This window comes from Mchenga conophoros, linkage group LG1, assembly GCF_057382185.1.
Source record: "Mchenga conophoros isolate Kocher_MC1m ecotype Shallow Benthic linkage group LG1, M_conophoros_male_GT1.1, whole genome shotgun sequence".
Classification (NCBI taxonomy): domain Eukaryota; kingdom Metazoa; phylum Chordata; class Actinopteri; order Cichliformes; family Cichlidae; genus Mchenga; species Mchenga conophoros.
In genome coordinates, this window is record NC_140526.1 from 8,006,502 (window position 1) to 8,027,695 (window position 21,194).

General features: G+C 39.1%; 1 protein-coding gene across 6 annotated transcripts in view; it reads right to left on the bottom strand.

Moving 5' to 3' along the window:
* The window catches only part of akap13a (A-kinase anchoring protein 13a), a 125,865-nt gene that overhangs the window by 98,617 nt on the left and 6,054 nt on the right, over nt 1–21,194 (bottom strand). For 4 of the 6 annotated variants that reach the window (XM_085244419.1, XM_085244500.1, XM_085244584.1 and 1 more), the window contains exon 2: nt 5,823–5,866. In XM_085244419.1, coding sequence (XP_085100545.1) covers nt 5,823–5,855 — 33 coding nt within the window. In that variant the 5' untranslated portion in view covers nt 5,856–5,866. Of the gene's footprint in view, nt 1–5,822; nt 5,867–17,661; nt 17,799–21,194 lie in introns of those variants that run through there. The other 2 variants (XM_085244331.1, XM_085244384.1) reach the window with 2 other exon arrangements.

Genomic DNA, 21,194 nt, shown 5'->3' on the forward strand with positions numbered 1-21,194 from the left:
GGTTTTAAGCATTTGCATATACTGTTACGACTTCACACTGATAATTATTTTTAAACTTATATTGAAATTTTAGTGATTGTTCACTTAACTCAGGCTTTGTTTCTTACTACAGGCAGCTCTATCCTTCACTTCACCACCCAAACTAATTGTCACTTGTTACTTAAATCCAATAGATCTTCATTTGTATCTTTTTGTGCACTCTGTCACATGAAATCTGCGATAACAACACATTTTTTAAAAACAACAACAAAAAAAACATCCTTTAATGATGTTCATTAAAAAGTTAGCCTCAAAGTTTATGGGTGTAATTGCTTGTCATTGTGATTCATCCTTCGTGGTATTAAGCCATTTTTATTTTTACAAGCAACTAAAGCCAACTCAACATGAGACCCTTCTTTTGGAAGCCATATATTGCAACCTTTTGCATGGTTTACCCCTTGCTGCTTTTGTTCCCAACATACAATTTCAAAGCCAATTTACGGAGCAAAACCGGCCCCTGTTTACACACTAACATGAAACATTGGCAGAGCAAATTAAGCAACCCACAACTTACAAGTCTGCTGACATACAGAGCATCCCTTGTCCCTTCAGGAGGTAAACATGCACCAAGCAGCATTCTTCATGCAATGAAATGTTTGTATTGCCAATATGTGAACTGACTGCAGCATAATCTAAAAAATTAGAGCTTCACAAACGGTGTAACTAGCAGATCATCAGAGTTAGCAAGTAAGCTAATGTTAGCTAGGATAATGTATATTAAACCTAGTTGTATCAAATGAAACCCTTCTGGCCAAATATTAATGTCAGTAAAACTGGGGCAAAACTTCTTTTAGCCAGAAATTCGTGGAGCAAAATACCAGCATGACTAAGGCGTAAGGAAGTCCTGTGACTGACTGACTGTTTACGTTATTACAAATGTTACAAACAAACCATTGCCACATTCACGCAGCAAGGGACGGGATTTTTGGGATATTAATTTATACAAAAAAAATCTAATAGTTTATGCAGCTATTTTAATTCTAATCTAAAAGACCCCCCCCCCCCCTTATTTTTCCTGTAGTCTGGTTTAATGTGCTATTAAAACATTAACAAAAATAAACCTATAAACTGTTTGCCCACAAAAAAAAAAGAAGAAAAAAAGAAACTGCTCAAATTTACCATCCGTCAGACCAAGAAAAGCTGTTTTGTGTGGGACGCCTTTAAATAAGAACAAAAATGTGAAATATCACGCAGGCTACTCCAGGTGAAGCTAACATGTCACACTGATTTTAGAGCAGTCTGCTCTGGGGGACAATCTTTGGGCAATAATCCTAATACTATACTGCCAACAGTGAAAATCAGAAAGTATTTTTGCCTGAAATGTCCAACCCTGAGGTTGCTTTACTGCTTGATATAGATACAGGCAATGTAACAAATAGGTCACAAAAGCTAAACCAGATAACTTCACCAGTTAATGTCATTCATGATACTAACTTGTGTACTGTGTCAAATGGTATTGAATTTAGCAGCATGCACATAACAGTGCAAAGTAAATGTGTATGTATGTATGACCCACAGCCCACAGTAGCAGCCAAGAGCAATACAACACTGGCTGTTAGCTATCAATCTGTAATCTCCCAGCATGTGCAGCTTTATCATTTCAAAGTCAATTTTGTCTTTATTATGCTAATAATCAAGAAATCACTATGGCGGTCTCTTTATTGCTTTGAAAACTAAGTACTCACAGGACAGCTTATAGAACTCCCTTTATAACTTGAAGTTATCAGTTCCTGTATCATTTTATTAGGCTCTCGTATCTTTGTGGGGAAATGTTGACCGACTCTTCTTTACAGCTTAGCTTTATGCATACCTTAACGTCCCACAACAACATTTCAGCCCGACTGAGGTCTGCACTTTGGGCGATTGCAACACTTTTCTTTTTCAGCTATTCTGTTGTAAATTTGCTACTGTGTTTGGGATCATTTTCAGCCAAGCTATAGCTGTCTGACAGCTGGCCTCACATTTGACTAGAATACTTTGGTACATAGAAGAATTCACAGCTCACTCTATGACTGCAAAGTGCTCAGATCCTTAGACTGCAAAAAAGCCCGAGTTATCAACCATCAACCACTGCACTTAACAACTGGTATGAAGAGCTGATATGCTGTGTTTGGTTTGGTTGGCACTGTTTATTATGGACAAACATCTCCAAATTGGCAAACATCTTGCAAGTTTGCACACCTAAGCCATGCTGCCATATTTGTTTCAGAAAAAAGAGGCGTTCTTCAGGTAACCCTTTCATACAATTGCTCATTCTGTTTGTAACTACAATGTCACAAACTGGCTTATGTGCAGTTTTTCTGAGCATTACACAGACCCAACTTCTGGTGAATTTCCTGAGATGTCCAGTCTGGAAAGATTGTCCCGCTGTGTTAAAACATGTCTGAATGTTCAGAGATTGGCAAACGGCTAAAGCGTCTGTTTTTACAGAGATGGTCATTCTTGCAGATGGTTAGTTAATCACGTGCTGATTAGCAGCACCTGGCTACTACTTACCCTCTTAATTCCTACTTCATAGAGTGAAAACGTTCCTTTTTCTCATGACTACACATGAAAGCCAGTACATAAAACAGTCCGACATACTTCATGACAGTGTGTGTACGTCTCGTAACCATTTTGGCTGTATTGATACATGCCATGTCAATATGCCAGCTATAGAATGTTGGCTGCAATTCATTTAAAGGCTCTGGATGCCATTAAAAAATAGTATAATTGTAGTTATCCAGAGAAGCTTTAACCTGGAGACAATAACCAAGCAGTCAGTTCACAGGTTCAGCCCATGTAACTGGTACCATGCCCACAGTCACGCATGCTGTGTTAACCACTGAACCCCTACCTGCTTATTTAATTGTAAGCCGCTCTGGAAACATTGTCTGCTAAATGCCAAGAATGTAAATAGCATGTTTACTCACAGCTAGAACAACAGAGTCTCGCTGTTATGGAAAGAAAACTCATTTTGTTAAGAACACCCACAACTAATCCCCTGCCTAACAAATCATGTAACCCTCTCCCAGCGCTCGCTAAAATAAAATCAGCCCTTACTCAATTTCTTTACCCATAACATGCTCATTAAGAATCCTTCTGAGGACAAAGTAATATTGCAAGAATATCAAGGCCTTGACCTCTGTTCTTCTCAGAATATGTAACTTCTAGATTTAGTTCTACACTTATAGACTGGGGCTGCCATTTCATCTAGAAGGTAGAGCCCATGAACTATATCTTTTTTTTTTTCTTTTTCTTTTTTTAACGATACAATTACAGGCTGGCTACTTAACCCCTATGAGCTATCTCACTGTGAACTGCTGTGATAAGTTTCTAAAATCTGATGTCTAATGAGGCCTGACTGCCTGCCTGGTTCCACTGAGGAGTTTGAGTGTAAATCACAGATAAGGTTGTCTGGGTGGTTAATGTGTGAGCCAGTATAGCCTTTAGAGAGGCACACATACACAAACACACACATCCCTCACTTATCTCATTTCCTATGTGCCTTCTACACCTGCCAGTGATAGGAGACCAGTGTAACCACTAAGATCAACTCAGAAACTCCCCTCAAAACACAAACCTCATTAAATATTTATCAAATAGTGCAGAAACCCCGGTAGAACTCAAAGACATTTTAACTCTACCTGGAAGTCCATTTTGGACGCAATTCAAAAGTCAGTAATTAAGAGTTATAAATGAGCTATAAATGGAAATTTTTAATATTAAGGGATTGCATATATCACTGACATGTACCAATCAGTTTGAAGTGGTGCATGTAACCATATCTATATTAGGTTTTGTAGTTTAATTACAGATACTGAGTTATCTGTAAAACCAAGGTTGTATAAAGTGGGTTTAAATTTACTTTAAAATACTAAATGACGCAAATGTGGCTTATCCTCCTTAAGCGATGCACACTCAAAAAAAAGATTATAATTCCCTCCCTTAAATAAAGACTACTCTTTTTTAAGCAAGTTTGCAGAATTGCTATTCATTTATTTTATTTAGTTTTTTTAAGTAAAGCCAAGTTATCTGTTTTTACACCATTATGCAAACTCACCATCTCCAAAACAACAATAGCAGCTAAAAGGATCATGAAATTGAGTGAACTTATAAGGAGGAGTGAGTGGAAAAAGCCATATGGCCTGATCAGCAATATAAGCAACAATGCAAAGCGTTACATTTACAAGTTGAACACCAGCTGTGTTGCCAAGCTTTAGGCAGCGACAATGAAAGTAGCTAGAAAACTGCTGACATAACCCACATGATATGCCACACAGTTCGGCAATCTGAGACGACCTCAGCAACAAGCTACATCTCATCTACTTGATCTACCTCACGTGACTTCGCTGAAGCAAAACACACAGGTGCCTCGCTCCAAAGGACGGGACAAAGGACCGAGAATGACAAGAGACTCAAGCAAGCAGCAAGCTCCAGGGTTAAAAAGTTAAGCCATTGTGTAGTGGCCGCTTGAGACCATCTTCAAGAGTCACTCCCAACAGACTCCAATGTCCAGCTCGTTCATTTGTACCCAAATATGGTTTTAATATGTCCAAACGTGCTAACTTCGTGCTCCAAAAATCAACATAGCAATGATCAAAATGCCCACACTGAGCATCACAATGGCTATGTCCGTCATTTAGAAACAGTGTCTCGCCACATGTTTTCGCCAGCTAGTTTATTCCAGCAGACAACTGCACAGAAATTTGTAATAATTAGCATACAGCACCTTTAGCTATTGTTTTATGTAGTCACAAATGGAAAACGTCTCTACGCAAAGGATATCAGGGGCAACATACTCAACCTGCAGCCTTGACATCCCAAACATTCGTCAATACGGTTAAAATATGAATGAATTGATGAATATATAAAAACCTACTTCTGGCTGCTCACAAGGGCTCGCCACAGCGGGGAGCTCTGCATGTTTGATTTGGCTAAATTTTTTATGCCGGATGCTCTTCCTGATGCAACCCTAAAGGCATTCGTATCTCCTCGTCAATAAAAAAACAGTATGACTATGAATGGCTATGATCAACTTATCATGAACAAAGGGATGTTTGGAAAGCTGGTTGTCTTTGAGAATGTTCATCTATTTATCTCTGTAACGTTGACATAATAACAGGTGGTTAAGATACCTATGTACTTCAAAGCTACACAACACTAGGTTAGGGTATTCCTGATGTGTATCTCTTCAAAAATGAATGGATCAAAGAAGACACTTCCAGGAGTGAAAGGTTTTATTCTGACTGAAGCCACAGTGCTTAAATGTTATTTAAAAAATTGATTAAAAATTACTTTTATGCTGTCTTGTAATATTTCTTGTCATTCACTTCCTACTCAGTTATGTGGGTCTATTTTCTTTCTTTTTCATCATCAGTGTGTCAACATGCAAAATGATGACCTCAGACATAAAAGCGGACAGTAAAAACAGTATAGACCATTTTCCAGTCAGCAAACATTAAACATTTAGTTCATTTGCATGCAGTCCAGCATGCTCTCCACTATCTGGTCCTGCACACCCACACAGCTGTTTTCAGTTGTTCCTGTTAATTAGACCTGTTATCAGGTGGAGAGGTGGAAATCAAGAACTGACATTCCAGGCATTATATGAGATCATCAAACCATGTAAACAAATACTGATAAAGAATTACGGTTTCCCGGCCTAACGGGTTCAACAGATCGAGCGCCTTCACCACCACACCTACACAGCACGTGAATGCAGAAGCATTAAAAGAAAAAATAATTATGTGAACTGGAACAACAGCTTTGCTGCTAGTGTTGTGTGATTATGTGATACTTACATACAATGGAGCTTGCTGTGGATTGAGTTTCATGTCCCTGGACACTGTAAAAAGAAGAACAAATTAAGGGTTACAACTCTAATTAGGCATCTATATTGTAATATAAAACAAAATCATGTCTTAAAGCGGTACTAAAACCTGTCTGGCCGTTAAGGGCACCGCAGCAAGCTGTAAACACAATATTATCCTATCAACAATTTGTAAAACCGATATTTATATTGTATTACATTTGATGCAGGCACTAAGCAAAATTAGCATATATTGACATCTAGACTCTGGTGGGTCTAAAATTGACTTTGTGTTTTGCTTCACTTTTTACTCGTGCAGGCTGCCTACGTATATTAACAAATGCCTAAATATATGTGGCGACCAGGTCAGTGTTATCCATACACTAAATTATTTGTGGCAGCAACCTCGACTGCCATGTATTGATTTTTTGATCTCCTTACGATTTAAAAGGGTACGGTTTTATTCCAGTGCTGAGCTGCATCCAAGGAAACAATTTTGCTCAGCTTCTTCTTGACCTGCTCTCACACACATACACAAATACAGACTGACACATTGACTTTCTGTGAATAGTCCTTCTTTGTAGTGCACACAATCTGAATGTATTACCATGCACTGAAGGAAGGATTATTATTGGTCTTTCTCCACATAGCGACAGGTGACATCATCATAAAAGACACAAGTTTGTTCAAAACTGGTACATCAAAGTCTGACAATGCTCTTACTCCTCAAATAAGTTATTAACATGTTTATGCCCAGAAAGAAAGAAAGAAAGTGCGTGGGTGGGTGGGCATTAAAAACTAAAACAGAATTCACTTCCATAACCATATTACCTTCAATAATCTACAGTCAAGTGTGTCAAATAAGGAGCAAAGCAGTCAGGTCGGATATGGTTTGAGGAGATTAGCACTCTGTTATTAACTGTTAATAACTAGACCTGCAATCAAATATTGCTAAAGTTATTTAACTCAGATGCTCAGGGCTTACTGAGATCCAGACATAGTCTGAACCAGAGTTTTTAACTAAACAGAGTCCATAAAGTGTCCAGGAGAATATCCAAAAGTCCAACCAGTGTGATAGCTTACCACTTAAATTATTTATTTCAGTATTTCCATGCTTCAGCCAGCACTGATGTGGCAGCTAAAGCAAATGAGGGTCAGAAAAAGATATCTATAGCTAACATGAGGAGGAGGACAGCAGCCAGCATGCCGCTGTGGGAGAGCCAGAAAGGGCAGAAGCAGCAGATGAGATAGGCACGCACTGAAAACGCCTCCTTGCTGCAGCTGGTAATTATCCTCTGAGGGTTCATCAGTACAAGCGACATCTTTCACTTTATAGAGTAATTTAGTCCAAATGAGAAACTGCTCTGAGGAAGAACTATACGCTGCCTGCCCAGACAAAGGTAGGTGTGAGCTCGTGTAAACATATAATCGAGGCCTTTAGCTTTTAAAAAACCTGATATTTCCCTAGGGTATTGACAAATACCAAACAAATGATTCATCAGGTAGCCAGAAACTCAACTTCACATGAATGCCTTTACTCCTCCATGCTCACTGGTTGTATAAATAAGCAAATATTTTCTAACATGTCAGCCATAACAACTTAATGAATTGATAATGTATCAGTCACAGCTCCAGAGCTTGCCGCACAGTTCAAAAGGGACAGAAGATAATTAAATAATGGAGATTACGACATGTAAGCTTAGTGGGGTTTTGTTTATTACCCTTTTAGAAAATCCTTTAAGTCTGTGTCAGACAAATACATATCCAGAAAATCATACTGAAAATTAATTATTGACAAATTTGTTACATTGACATTGCTTACTTTTGAAAAAGCCAACAAAATGCAATATGGAATAAACACTTTATTTCCCAAAACATTAGAATATTATATATCTGAAAAAAAAAAAGAAAAAAATTATATATCAATGTGTAAGACCCTTTCCTTTCTTAGGCCCTCCTTTTGCACAGTACAGACATTCATTATTAATAGAGAACACGGGCTACAGGGAATACATGTGTAATATATATGCCTGATTAAATAAAATCCCAATTTATAAAACAGGCTAAAAAATAACTTAATTCCAGTACTGGTTATTTATTTATTTATTTGGTTAAAATCTCTTTGGGGTGTCAAAAATTACTTTATGCAGAAAAGACCCTCGTAGCTAGAACATTAAACCTAAACATATTTTGTAGTACTTTGGAAAATGCGAGCAAACTGCCACTGGGACTACTCTATCCTAGTGATGCTTGCTAACTGAAATAGTCTGGATACTGGAACAGGAAGCATGTACAGCAGCTCTTCAGAACATTGCTGTGGACAAGGTGGCAGTTAAGCTTGGCTCTGGCAGTTGTCCCAATACTCGGTGGGAGATTAAGAGTACAGAACAGACACACACTGGATCACACGTGGGTTCCTGCCTCCTCTTATCACTGATTAGTCCCTCACTAAAAAAAAAAATAAAGCAAGAAAAGTAAACCACCAATATATTTTGACTTTTAGTTCTTTTACAAGGATTTGTATGATCAGTTAGCAGGATTTATCAGCTTATGTTCACATTTGATTCCTCACTCCCACTCGAGGATGCAGGCCTCAAAGCCTTTCTCTGGGCACAAGGTCAGAGGCGGTGGGTGTGTAATTACATCCAAACAAATGCATAACAGCTTTAGACTTGAGGATGAATGGATTTGAAACCTTTGTGTTGAACTTTCTTGTGGAGATATTTGGCTGCTTGTATTCATCAATGAGTCAAGGGACTGGTCACTTTTGAGACCACTCTCCTTGGTTATTTGCAGAGAAAATTTTCTCTTTTGTTTGCTGTTCTTTGGCACTAAAACAAGTCCTTGCTGCTGGCCTGCAGTGGTCAGCAGTGCATTAATCACATGAACCTCACAGCGGGGGAGGCAGCGTCAAAAAAGGCCAAGACCTAATGAGTTCAGCAGAGAACTGCTGGACTCAACAGAGTGCTCAAGTGCAGCGAGACCAATTCACTTTCTGTAGCCCAAACCAAACTTTTTTCCACTTTTTCTGCTAAATAAATAGCCTTGAACTAGAATTAGGCAGATCAGGTAAGGGGATAATCAGTAGCTCTAATAATACTCTGGAGCCTAATCCGCTTGCCTTAAGTGCACTGGGCCAGAGACCAGCTTCCTCACTCACCACATGCACAACTTTGACTGATAAGACTCTCACGTAATGTCCTCAACAGTCCCACTGCTTCTTTTATATTTTGATATTTGGAACATTTGTCGTCTCCTAGTGCTCTTTTTATAACTACTCCAGGCAAGACATGGGTAGGAGCCTTTACTCAAGGACGTTTCAACAGGGCAGACTGACAGCTTTATTGACTTGTGCAGCCAGTGGGTCCTTGTTATTTTGCTAATGTGATATCTAAGTGACCGCTAACTTAACTCAGTGCACAACACAACAATATCTGGTTGGAAGCAGAGGCTGTGCTACATTCACATTTTTCACTATTGAGGACAGAGATGATAACACTTACTCATCCAAATGCAGGTTTTTTGTGCCCTTTATCAGCTGTGCCATGCTTTACATTTGCGACGCCTTCACACCTGGCAGCTGCACACAGCAGCTTATTTTGCTCACTTCTTCAAATTCATTAAGGGGGCCAAAAGTCCTTGTGACACCCTGATTTTGCCAGCCAGTTATGGTAAATGTTCTTTTCCAAGAAAAAGCTCTTGTTAGGCTCTTGTTTTGTTTTAAATCAATCTTTAACATCTACAGATCTCAACAACAAACAGAATAAGTGGCCGTTCGTCTGTTTAGAGTGAGAGTGCATTAAGCAGCCGTAAACTAGTAAAACAGTTCAAGCTTACAAATATTTAGTTAAGAGAGAAAATAAAACAAGTGAGTAATCGGAGTACAAAAGTTAAGCACACTTGAAACACACTATCTAAATGCACTTTGGCCATTTCCCTTTTGAAAAAAAAGCCAAGCTATACGCTGGGTGGTGATATGGCCATCCACCTCATTCCATACTCTGGTCACTTCTGTTTTTGAGTTCTTTATTCCTGATATAATGTAGAGCTGTGCACGCCAAATAAAAGGAAATTGACAAAGATCTACTGCATCATCTCAGGATGTAATTGCTCCACCGTCTGCCTAGAGTTCATGGAGGGGCCTTTAATATTACACCAGACCTCCAGAACTTCCTCTTGGGTGATTTTTCATCTTGTCATGGCAACTAACTTCAGCTTCATGACTAACAGGCAGCACACACACAGAAACACAAACCCACTAGTTAATGCAACTAACCAATACTTGTCTGTTAGCATGTTTGTAAATAATTTCCAAGAAATAAGTTACATGTCACCAGACCAAAGGTGGGAGATATGCTGATGTCATACTCTGCCATAACAGATTTACAATACTGTCATTACTTTGAGAAACACACACACTCAGGCACGCACACACACACTTAGGTTTTAAATAAACTGTTAAATGACTGTCCCTCCCACTGATTACCTTTATTAACAAAAGCGTTCACCTTTAAGGACTTTTGGATAACATGATCGGTCCTGAAGAACAGTGAAGGCTGGGCCTTAAAACTAATGGTTATAAACAGTGGGTCAGTTTGCCTGTATTTATATCTCAAAACAAAACATCAAGAGGAAAGATTAAACAAATTCTGAACAGGTTGATGGAAGCACAGCCTGTCAGGGGCTTACAGAACTCACAGATGGTAACAACCTGCGTTTAGCACACAGGCTACACTCCACTGGTTAGTTACTATATTCAAAGTCGTAGCTAAACTCAGAACTTTAAGTACAAAAAGTACCCAGTTTTTGCTTAAGGTAGAGTAAAAACACCACATTGAAGAAATACTAGATTAGAGTTAATATCCATTGTATGGCTTATGTGTTTCTGGTATGCCAGATGACATGCAGATGACCATCCACTGAAACAAGCTGTTTTAGCTCCTTTCGCCTTAAGACAGCTTCTTCCTGATTGGCTGCCTCTCACAAACACAGGGACCACTATCCTCACCGACAGACCTGGAGCCTTATTGCATTTTGACACCTGCAGTTTGCTTACTCTGATGCAAACTGCAGGTGTTTGCATCAGAAAACCTGTAGGTTTTCCTCATGGTTTAGTTTCTTTTCACAAAGAAAACACAAAAGAGTGAGATCTAAATTATTTTTAAAATGTGTTCAGAGTGAGGTATCCATTTAAGGTTTAAATACCATAACAGAATACAGCATTGATGCAAAGGAAAAACTGTGATACAAATTTCAGATTACATCATCTGCACAGGCAATATTCTTTATTCACCTTATCACAATTGTTTGGTATCTTGACAAACTCCTGAGAAAATATTTGCACCTTTATCTAGCACCAGTTTACTTTGGCTCTTATTTGACATTTTGTGCTGCAGGTCCAGGAACAATCAGGTTTCTCTGAGCTTTGTCCACTCGCTCCTTTTTTTCCAGGGTTCTTAATAGAGGTGGGATTCAGACAATAACAGTAAATCAAACCAAAACAATGAACTAACAATTCTCTATGTATTTATGACCCCAGGAAGCCCTTTCACAGGGAGGATAGGGAGTCGCTTGATTAAATGTAATAAAGTATAAAAATATTACTGAATGCATGTCTGGTATCAGTTCATCAGATTGCCATTGATCTGCTTTCTTCTGCTGACCTCGTGGTCATACAATATAGTGGGTGTGACAGTTCATTTGGTCTAACAGTTCCTCTTGGCCAGCAACAGTCATTCAGAGAGAGAACACAGGGGACTTCTTAAATAGCTACATCTGTGGGTCATTTCTGGTGCAGGAAATTACAAAAAAGGTTCACACTGAATGCATTGATTTCTGCATCGCATAGGGCTGCTGAGAGGTAAACAAGTTCCAGGCAATTTACTGCAGCAAGACAGTATGCTGCTGTGAATAATACCTGGAGTTCTGGGTCAAGTTACAGAGTGCACATACAGATTTCATCCTTAATAATGCTAAAACCTGACAAAACAAATACTGCTTGATGTTCTTTTAATTACCGGTAGATTAAAAAAACAACAAGAACAACTGTGTCATTTCCAAGTGTGAAACTAAGCAGGAGTAAATATTACGTTAGAGCTTTGCTTCATTTAGACAGAAATGAGCCTAAACAAAACTTTATTTTGCCTGTGCAATCAGATATTGAGAAAAAATTGTTGACCCAAAACTGCACCAAATCATACCACAAAAGAAAAAGAAAATATTCAGTGAAAGAAAACTCTGTGAAAAAATAGTGTATAAAGCAAACCCTTTCTCTGGTAACAGAAGAACCTTGAGAAATGACATCCCCTAAGCCTGCCCTATGGCCACCCGACACCTGCTTATAGAGATGACACAACCCATTAACTCCACCTAAAGCACTGGGTGCAGCCAGCCTTTGGCCAAGCTGCTTAAGAGTCTCTTTTACAGCAGAAACTGCCTTTGAATTGCTACTAAAACAGATTTTTTTTCCCTCTGTAGCTGAAAGGCTGCACAGAGGCAGGGCATGAGCCACGTTCAAATGCACAGCCGTCACAAATGGACCAATGAATCAAGAGACAAAGGCCCCTGAAAGCTGTTATCGAGGCAGCGATGTGACGAGTCAGGGGTGCTGAATGGACCTGTTATGGCTTCCGCTGATCCCATGGCTATCAAAATAAGCCATAATAGCCATGTGACTGCAGAGTGAATGGGAGGATGAACAGGATTAGCTTCCCAACTCATTAATCGGACCGTCTCCAACACCCTTCCTGATAATCAGCTGAGGATTCCCTAACATAGCCATGTGCACAAGACACATAATGACTGTTTATTAGCTGATTAAAGAGCCTCATTCTTACGGGGCTGCCATACAAGTGATTCTCCCTGAGGAAAAATGTAGCCAAAAAAGGTAAATATCACAAAATGACTAGTTTAATTTTAATGTCATCTTTGGACATCCCGGCCTGCATCATCACATCAACTACATCTGGCTCAAACAATCATGACTCAGTATCCCAGAAGAGCTTCCGACAGAGAAGGAAGTTGTTATAGTGTCTAGTTATTGAGATGCATTCTGACACATGTTCAAAAACCTGGAATAACAAAGAGTAGAACTACACAAACCCAAGGTGCAAAGTTGTGAAATAATCAAGCTGTTATCTTTTTTATTTCTCTTGGTTTTACTCTGTACTTTAACCTGGAGTGGCATTATGTTGGTAGTCCACAGGTGCTGTGCAGAGCTTTGTAGACATGTCTACATAATGCAGTGGTCAGCTAGGGTAGTGAATAGAGAAGAATATGTGGAAGAAATTATAACATGCTACTTTTTATTGTGCTTTAGTTGGTCCTGGATCAAAGTAGAAACAAGCATGCATGTATGTGCAACCTTTACATTTTTAATCTTTATATTTCAAGATTTTTAAAGGATTTTTTTTGGTTGTTTCAAAATGCCTGAGATTACTATTGATTGGATGAACATGTAGAAACATGTAAAAGCCCATTGACACAGGCCTAGGGAATGTTGATGACCCCACTAGGCAAAAATATGTATTCCTCGCTGACTGAATGATTACTGACAGTGCTACACCAACAATCTCTTAGCAATTACTTTTATGACTAGCAGATCACTATGGTTACCTGCAGTTTGCATGTAAGGCTAAGTTGTCTACAAAAACTCACCAACTAGTTGCCAACAGGAAATGAAAGTGAAGCAAAAAACCAGAAACAGAGACAGTTTATCTTTGAAATTAAAGTTGCACCTTCTGAAATGTGCGGGTCAAAAGTAGAGCTAAATGCAATCATAAATACAATCTTTTCCATCTCTCTCTGAGAATTCCTGTAGGACTACAAGAATATATCGGCCAAAGGCTGTATCAACACTGTCAGAGCATTTCAAAAACAAAACGCTTCAGGAAATAAAGACATTATGGTTTCATGGATTATCCTAAGGCGTTGACCTAGCCCCACCCCACAAGTATGATCTACGTGCCCATTCTCAGAGAAGCACTGCTCATCATTTATAGAGTTATTATCCCACCTCAGTTTAATGACCTATAATCTTATTCATAAAACTGAATTAGACATAAAGTTCAGAACATGTTTACAGTGCTGCTGTATTCACTGGACAAAAAAAGAAAAAAGTTTGTATGAGATTTTATTAATGTTTTTAATTGTAGTGACTTTTAAAGAATTATGGTCAACATTTAAAGCATCATCAAAGCCAGCAGGCTTGAAGAGAAGCGGTTTGCCTCTTAAAACCACTTATTTCGAAATATTTAGCAAATGCTGCCTCGTTTAACAAATGTCATTAAGCAGATCAAATTTGGTTGTATTGGCCTCTTCCTGAGTCTGTATCTTTACCTGTGATGTTACAAAATGCAAAAGACACAACAAACCTTTCCTGGATACTAATCCCAAAACACCAACATGCACACTCTGGTGCAGAAAACAGGTCAGACCACTGGACATGACAGACATGTATACCTTTGCATTAGCATTTAATAGCCTTAAAGCTTCATACAGCAGCCTTTCTAGGCCAAAAACCTCCCATTGGCCATTAATTAACTTGAAGAATGTCAATGAGGATCCTTGTTAAAGGGGCAATAGTTACCTGCGGCTGCTTCTTCACACAGCTTTTTGAATATGGCTGTGCAGAGGGAGCTGCCATCAAGGACATGGAGGTACTCTAAAGAGGGACAGAAGCCCAATATAGACCTGAGGTGTCACCCAACACCCAGGTTCCATGATGACAACATAGAAAAGTCTCAGGGAGGGGCAAAAATGAGTTTGTGCCTCACCTATAATACAAAGGAGATGAGGACAACCTGGCCTGGATACTTTATCCTTTCTGCCCTTTTGGTGTTTTTTGCTTTACACACACACACACACACACACACACACACATATATATATATATATATATATATATATATATATATATATATATATATATATATATATATATATATATATAGTTTTAAAACACAGAAACCATCCCTTAAAAGCATCTACTTGGGATTTTTGTCTCGATGCATGCTAAATCATCCGGGTAAGGAGATCCCAAAAGGTTCATTCTGTTCATCTGGACGTAGCGTTCTCAGTGGGGAGAAACGTTTCGTCACTCATCCAAGTGACTTCTTCGTTCTCAGCTGAATGCAGGTTTCCCCAATCTTATAAACAGTACATTTGCATAATGACTGAAACTAGCACCACCAAGTCATCGGTTCAGGTATGTGATACTTGGGATTTTTGCGAGGCAAACTAAGATCACTGACACTAGGAGAAAGTTTACAGGTTCACAGCTCAAGTCACGCTTGCTTTAGTGTAAGGCCTCAAGGTACAGTAAGAGGCTTTGAAAGAAAGCCTCCACCAAATGGCATACAAGAGTGCCAGGGAGACAGCTTTCAGGCTGGTTTTAAAGTCTCACGAAACACAGGCATTAAATGTCCTTGATCCCCACGTCAAATGCTTTGTTAAGACTTAGAAATGAACGTGCTCTGAATGAATATTGAATCAGAGTTTACATGTTAAAGTTGCTGTTTAAATACTAGGCCTTTTAAGGATGAAGGAGTTCAAGCAGTTTGTCCAAATAAATGTTTCATTCCAAACATGAACAATATCTGACTCACAAGGCCTCTAAAACTCTAGACGATGATATCAGTCAAATTCATGAAGAATTCACTGGTACATTTGGGCCCGTTGAGAGTTTGCTGCATGAATAGAGCTGTGCCACACTGGAGGAGGATTAAAGCGCTGTATGGCTCAGCTGGGTTTGATGTTTAACCCAGAGGTTTGTTTAACCTCTCACATTCTCTCTCCCTGGTTAACCGCTAGTTACTCACCTACTGCTACAACATGACCATTGCTGAGAGAGAGCACCTGCTTTACGCTGCACCCTTGTCTGGTTCTTTTTACGGTTCACTATCAGCCCTGCTCCTCTGAAGCACTGCTAAATTAGTCAGGGCAACGTCACCTCCTCAACAACCCCACCACAGTTACTTCGACACACCATGTTGACTACCACTTAGGTAGTCACGGCTGTTTGATTTAATCAAACCGGGCTATTGTCTCTATGAACAGATATGAGACCGCGGTGGTGACGCGACCTCACCCTGCCTCACAAAAGCTGCCTCTGTCCAGAGACAGCACACAAATGCTGGCTGACAACACAAGGCCGGGGTATGAAAGGTCTCCTCAGTGCGTGGTGACAGTTATTACCCTCTCCACTGAAACCAAATACCTGTGAGCCCAGATAGCATTATCTTATTGTGAGGCACACTGGGGGCCAGCCTGTAATCAGGGCCCAGGCCTTCACCAACTCTCCTCCTTAGGTTTAAAGCCATCCCTTCCCTTCTGTTTCCACACGATGGAAAATCTGTCTATTTGATTCTTCCCTGACACCTAGATGATTTATATTTATTAGGAAGTTTAAATTCTCTCAGGACTACATGAAAAAAATCTGTTGAAAATGAACAAGAAAGCTTTTATGCAATAAATTCAGCAGGATTCCAAATGTACAATCCATTCACTGGCAGGTGATGGGTGAGCATTGCACAAAATCTCTCAAAATGATCATCTGACATTTCATGGGACCACAGTGTTAGTTACAAAACGAACTACTACGGAGTACAAAACAGAGGGCAAAAAGCACACAGAAAGATGGGGAGACAGCAAAGTTTTAGAAAAGGAAAGTGCTGGTTAGTCTCATTTGGGAGGTAAGAGGTTTAGCCAAGAGAATCCTGAGCAACGCTAACCCCAGCTTCACAGCAGGCATGATCAGATTAATATTACGTCTACAGCGAGACTGATGCACATTGTTAGGTAACTGCTACATGAAGTACCAAAGTTACATGTGAAATTAATGTATGTAAATACTTAATTCTTTGATAGCACAGCAGCTTTTTGGTTAGTGTTAGCATTAGACAGTATTGGCCTGAACCTAAGGTTTGGTACTCTCTCAGTCAAGTTAAGACATGCAAGTTCTGTCAATCAGACCCTCTAAATTGCTCCCAAATATGCATGTGTTTGTGTGTGTTTACACTCCTGACCTCTCTTGGATCATTTCGGTGAGTTCCACAATTCAGATAACAAGTAGCTGTCAACCTTTTCACCACTTCTTTAGAAATGGTTTTAAAATAGGAATCTACAGTTTGTTTGGGGAACTGAATTCCCAGTGGGGCATGCAAGTTTCTACACAAGACACTTTTAAGTTGCATTATGAGAAATAAATGACATCCACCCCAAAACGGATCATGCCTGCCATGTGATCAAACAGGAGACAACTAAAAAAGAAACTGAAGAGTAAAAAATTTAGAACAATAATATGAATGAGAAAGCCGTCAGAACCCTGTTTTCACCAATTACAGGAAGATTTTGGAAAATAAAGAAGTGAAGCTTCCATATTCTGTCTCAAAGCACATCTTTCACAGTATTCCTACCAGTTTAATGATGCCCTATAGAATGTATTAATTTGCAGCTTTAAAAATGGCTTTCAAGGAAACGTGTGTGTTGAGATAAATATGTAAATTCCCATGAGGAGAGCCCAATTACAACTTTAACAGCGGTCATATTAGTTGTTATTGAACACATTATCAGTGAGGCAGACATTGCTAGGTGCATCACAGACTTTGCCCCAGGGAATTGCATCAAAACAAACACGAGAAAGACAACCTGCAAATTCAGTGTGCCGCTTCACACATGGCAATGCTTTTATTTAGTCGTCATCACCGCCTACAACATAAAAGCTGCTTGTTGAATTGCTCTTATAATTCTGTCACATCACACTGAGAATCAACTTTCAAAGCTTTTGTCTCAGCCAACTAAGACGCACATGAAGGCATCAATGGAAACCTTACCCACAGTTTATTTGACGACACCGGCTGTGAGCAGACTCCTTCAGGTGATCATTAAATTAATTTTAAGTCCATCAGAGAGAGCAGGTGTGTTTATACTAGGCAGGTATTCTCAGTAGGCATGCAAGCTCTCACCACACTGATTACACTGAGCTAAATATGGCTTTGTGCTAACACAGACAGTACGCTGATCAAAGCCCTGATGTCACAGGGCACAGGCGGAGCCAATAGACTACAGGTCAGGTGTATGCCGCAACTGCAGTGGCATAACTGCAAGTGTACTCTTTTTTTTTTAGCAATGCTGCAGTTTTGAGCATGTGCAGATACACAGGTTCTACTTATGGCAACATGTTTGGGAATTCAGATCACTTAAATGTTGTGATGATTTTTATATATTAATGTAAATCCTGATATTGAACCAAAAAAGAATAGATAGTAAACACACTGTAACTGATTTCATCTGGTGGAAAAGTAATCAGAAGTAATCAATGGCAACAATGGCTTGGTACATTAAAAGTCCTGCAGTCACATTTATAAATCAAGTGTGCATTCATCAGAAAAATGGTTTATGACTTGATTTATCTGCTAAGTTTGGTTCAAAACAAGTCAATTGGTCCCAGGTTCTCCCATATAAGAATATTAAGTTTTTCAATCGTTTTAAAAAAAATTACAGAAAATTTGGGGGGGAGCTTTCACTGTTGAACAGATTTTACATTTTTACAAAATATAACTATTTAAGTCACAACATATTCAAAAACAAAAATAATCATTAGCTGCAGCCCAATTCAGCTACAGGGTATTTTTATTTTCTAGGTACAGACACCATCTACCCCCACACCGTTCCATCTTTTTCCCCCTCCTTGTATGCTGGTCAGGTTTTTGTGTGGAAAACCTCAGTATCATCCAGATCCATCTACAGAAACTATGGACTGTATAAAAGTTGGAGGCAGCCACCGTGACCTCTTCTATTTTTTTCTCAGCACCTGAATTTGGTTATTAAACTACAAGAAACCAAACTTAGACAAGAGGGTGGCGTTCCTAGTTATTAGCTAATGCTAGTGAGCTAGGTTAGCAACCTGCATCAATAAACTGTACGATTGAAATGTATCTGCAATTTAGTGCTAACTGACTAAAAAACGAACAAAATAATAGAATTTTCACAAAACATTCATTTTTCAGCCGCTTGAAGGACACATGAACCAGCTCTGATTGGACTGGCCCTAAAACTCAAGTCCACTTACAGAAGGATGACAGGACTGTGCAACAACACTGAATTAGCTAATCTGCCAATTAGCTAGTCAGTCATACGATGACAACCTGCTTGAGACGAGAATGACTGCATTCTGGTTACGTTCCTATATAAACGCACATTTGCCAAGCGAATTTATGTTTTAAAACTTATGTAAGTCTATGTAGTACATGTGAATTTCCATGTCAGACTTCCAATTTTCACATATTCATCATTTATCACCATATTACAACCAACAGATTACATGTAATTGCCAATTTGATCCCATTCAATTGCAAATCAATAGCTGACTAAGACTTCGTCTTATTGCCACTTTACCTCCATCTAGATGCACCAAAATCACTTTGAAGACGGCGACTGAGCGTGAGCGGTCGCAGACCTGTTCCCTATTTTCGAATCAAGTACTTCAAAGGAAACAAGATCACAAGTTTACTGAATACGGTCAATAATTTTGGTCGTGCCTCATTCTTCAACTACCGTTTTCTCCAGTGCGACAGTAGCACAAAGGAGACACGACACAGGACTGGTTTAGCAGCGACAGAACTTTCAGAATAAAACACATGTAACACCTTACAAATAAAGAAAACTGCTGCAATTTATCCTTCTACATGTTAACTGTGAGGTAGAAAAAAAGCAGCGGACCAACATTCAGAAAGAAGTGTTGTAGAGATATATCTCATAACTTCTGGTCAGAAGATGCTAGTTGGTTTGTATCCTGGCAGGCTTTATAATCTGTTAGCTAGTTTAAGTAAATCAAGTAAATTAGCAGAAGTTGAGGATCATCATAACCTTTTGACTATCTTGCACACCTTTGTTTCTCAAGTACGGCTCCCAAACATCACCTGCATACTGAAATCAGATTTCACTATGTAAACACAAGACCTCCTCCAGATGCCTTTAAATCCGCTAGTAAATATTCAAGCTGTTCCTCATCCATCTAGGCAATCCAGTTTTTGTATGTTGTCTTCTGTTTGTTCTGTTTGTCTTCCCGTTGTGTTGGCACAAAAAGGCTTATTTCTGTTCAATAAAGAAATTCCCAGAGTTATATTTATTATTAGGTTTTTAATAAAAGGCTATTCTAACCAATTCCCAAGGTGATTTAAATTATCTGACATCTGTGTCATTAAAAAGAGCTAATCTGATCAAACACAAGTAAATAACAGAGGGTTTAGCAGAATGCATGCAAATGGAGAAACTGCTACGGTTATACTTGTTTACAGGATTATAAAATCCTGCTGCACATGTTGGTAACAGAGAGAGGGTTGTAAATAATTCATCATAAGCAAACATTAAGAAATCAAAGTTAGCATTTTGTCACAAAGCTGGTACTTTTCATGATGTCAAATTTTGATATCAACATAGGCACATTAACAATTAACATCAAAGCGTTCTCAATAATTTCCAGAAGAAAATAAACTCTGCTCCAGGGCACAAAGTTTGGACAAGCTGTGGAAATAGCTGCTGTTTTGGAACAATGAGTGCGGCTGCTGTTTGGCGTGCTGAGAGGATTCCAGCGATTCCAGCCTTAACAAAAACTAAGTCAAGGCTTTATTGTGAATATCAGTGGGGAATTCAGCAGTCGCCCTCCCAGGCATACCAAAACTTATCCCTGAGACAGCACTACATGATGAACTAGTACCTGTAAGACTTCCTCTAATGCTTCCATTCTATAGCAAATACAGTGTAATTACAAGGCCCACACTGTGCGTATCCTCCATCATCATTAAATTAGGGGGTTTGTAAAGATGAGAAATTGACGGGGTTCTGCTTGGAGCCAGCAGGATCCTCATGGAAATTTACAGTACTCAAAATGGGAGGCCAACTCCTCTTTCATTTGTCTCTCATAACGGAGCTAAACATATATCGCTAACTAGGACGTCCTAAGAAATAAACCTGAATTTTGCAGGGAAAGCTGCAGAGAGTAAAGTAATAAGCTTTTGTTTAGTGGAAAAGTTGCACAGTCCTCTCCTGATAGCTTGTGAGTTATGGAAAAAAAAACGTGGAATGATGTGTACTGGTGAAAGAGCTCAGCTGCAGCTCGGTTTAATGTTGCGCTCACTTTCTGTCATGTTTGTTAATACCATCATCTGAAGATGGATATAATACATGGTGTGAGACCATTTTTAAAAGACGACATATCCAGTAAGTGCCACTCTAACAAAATCACGATATTAACATTTCATTCTGGTTTGCAAATCTCAAGTTAGTGGTTTGAATTTCACGCTGATCTTCACATCTAAAACTTCAAAAGAAAGTAAAAAAAAACATGTTTGTAAAATATTAAATG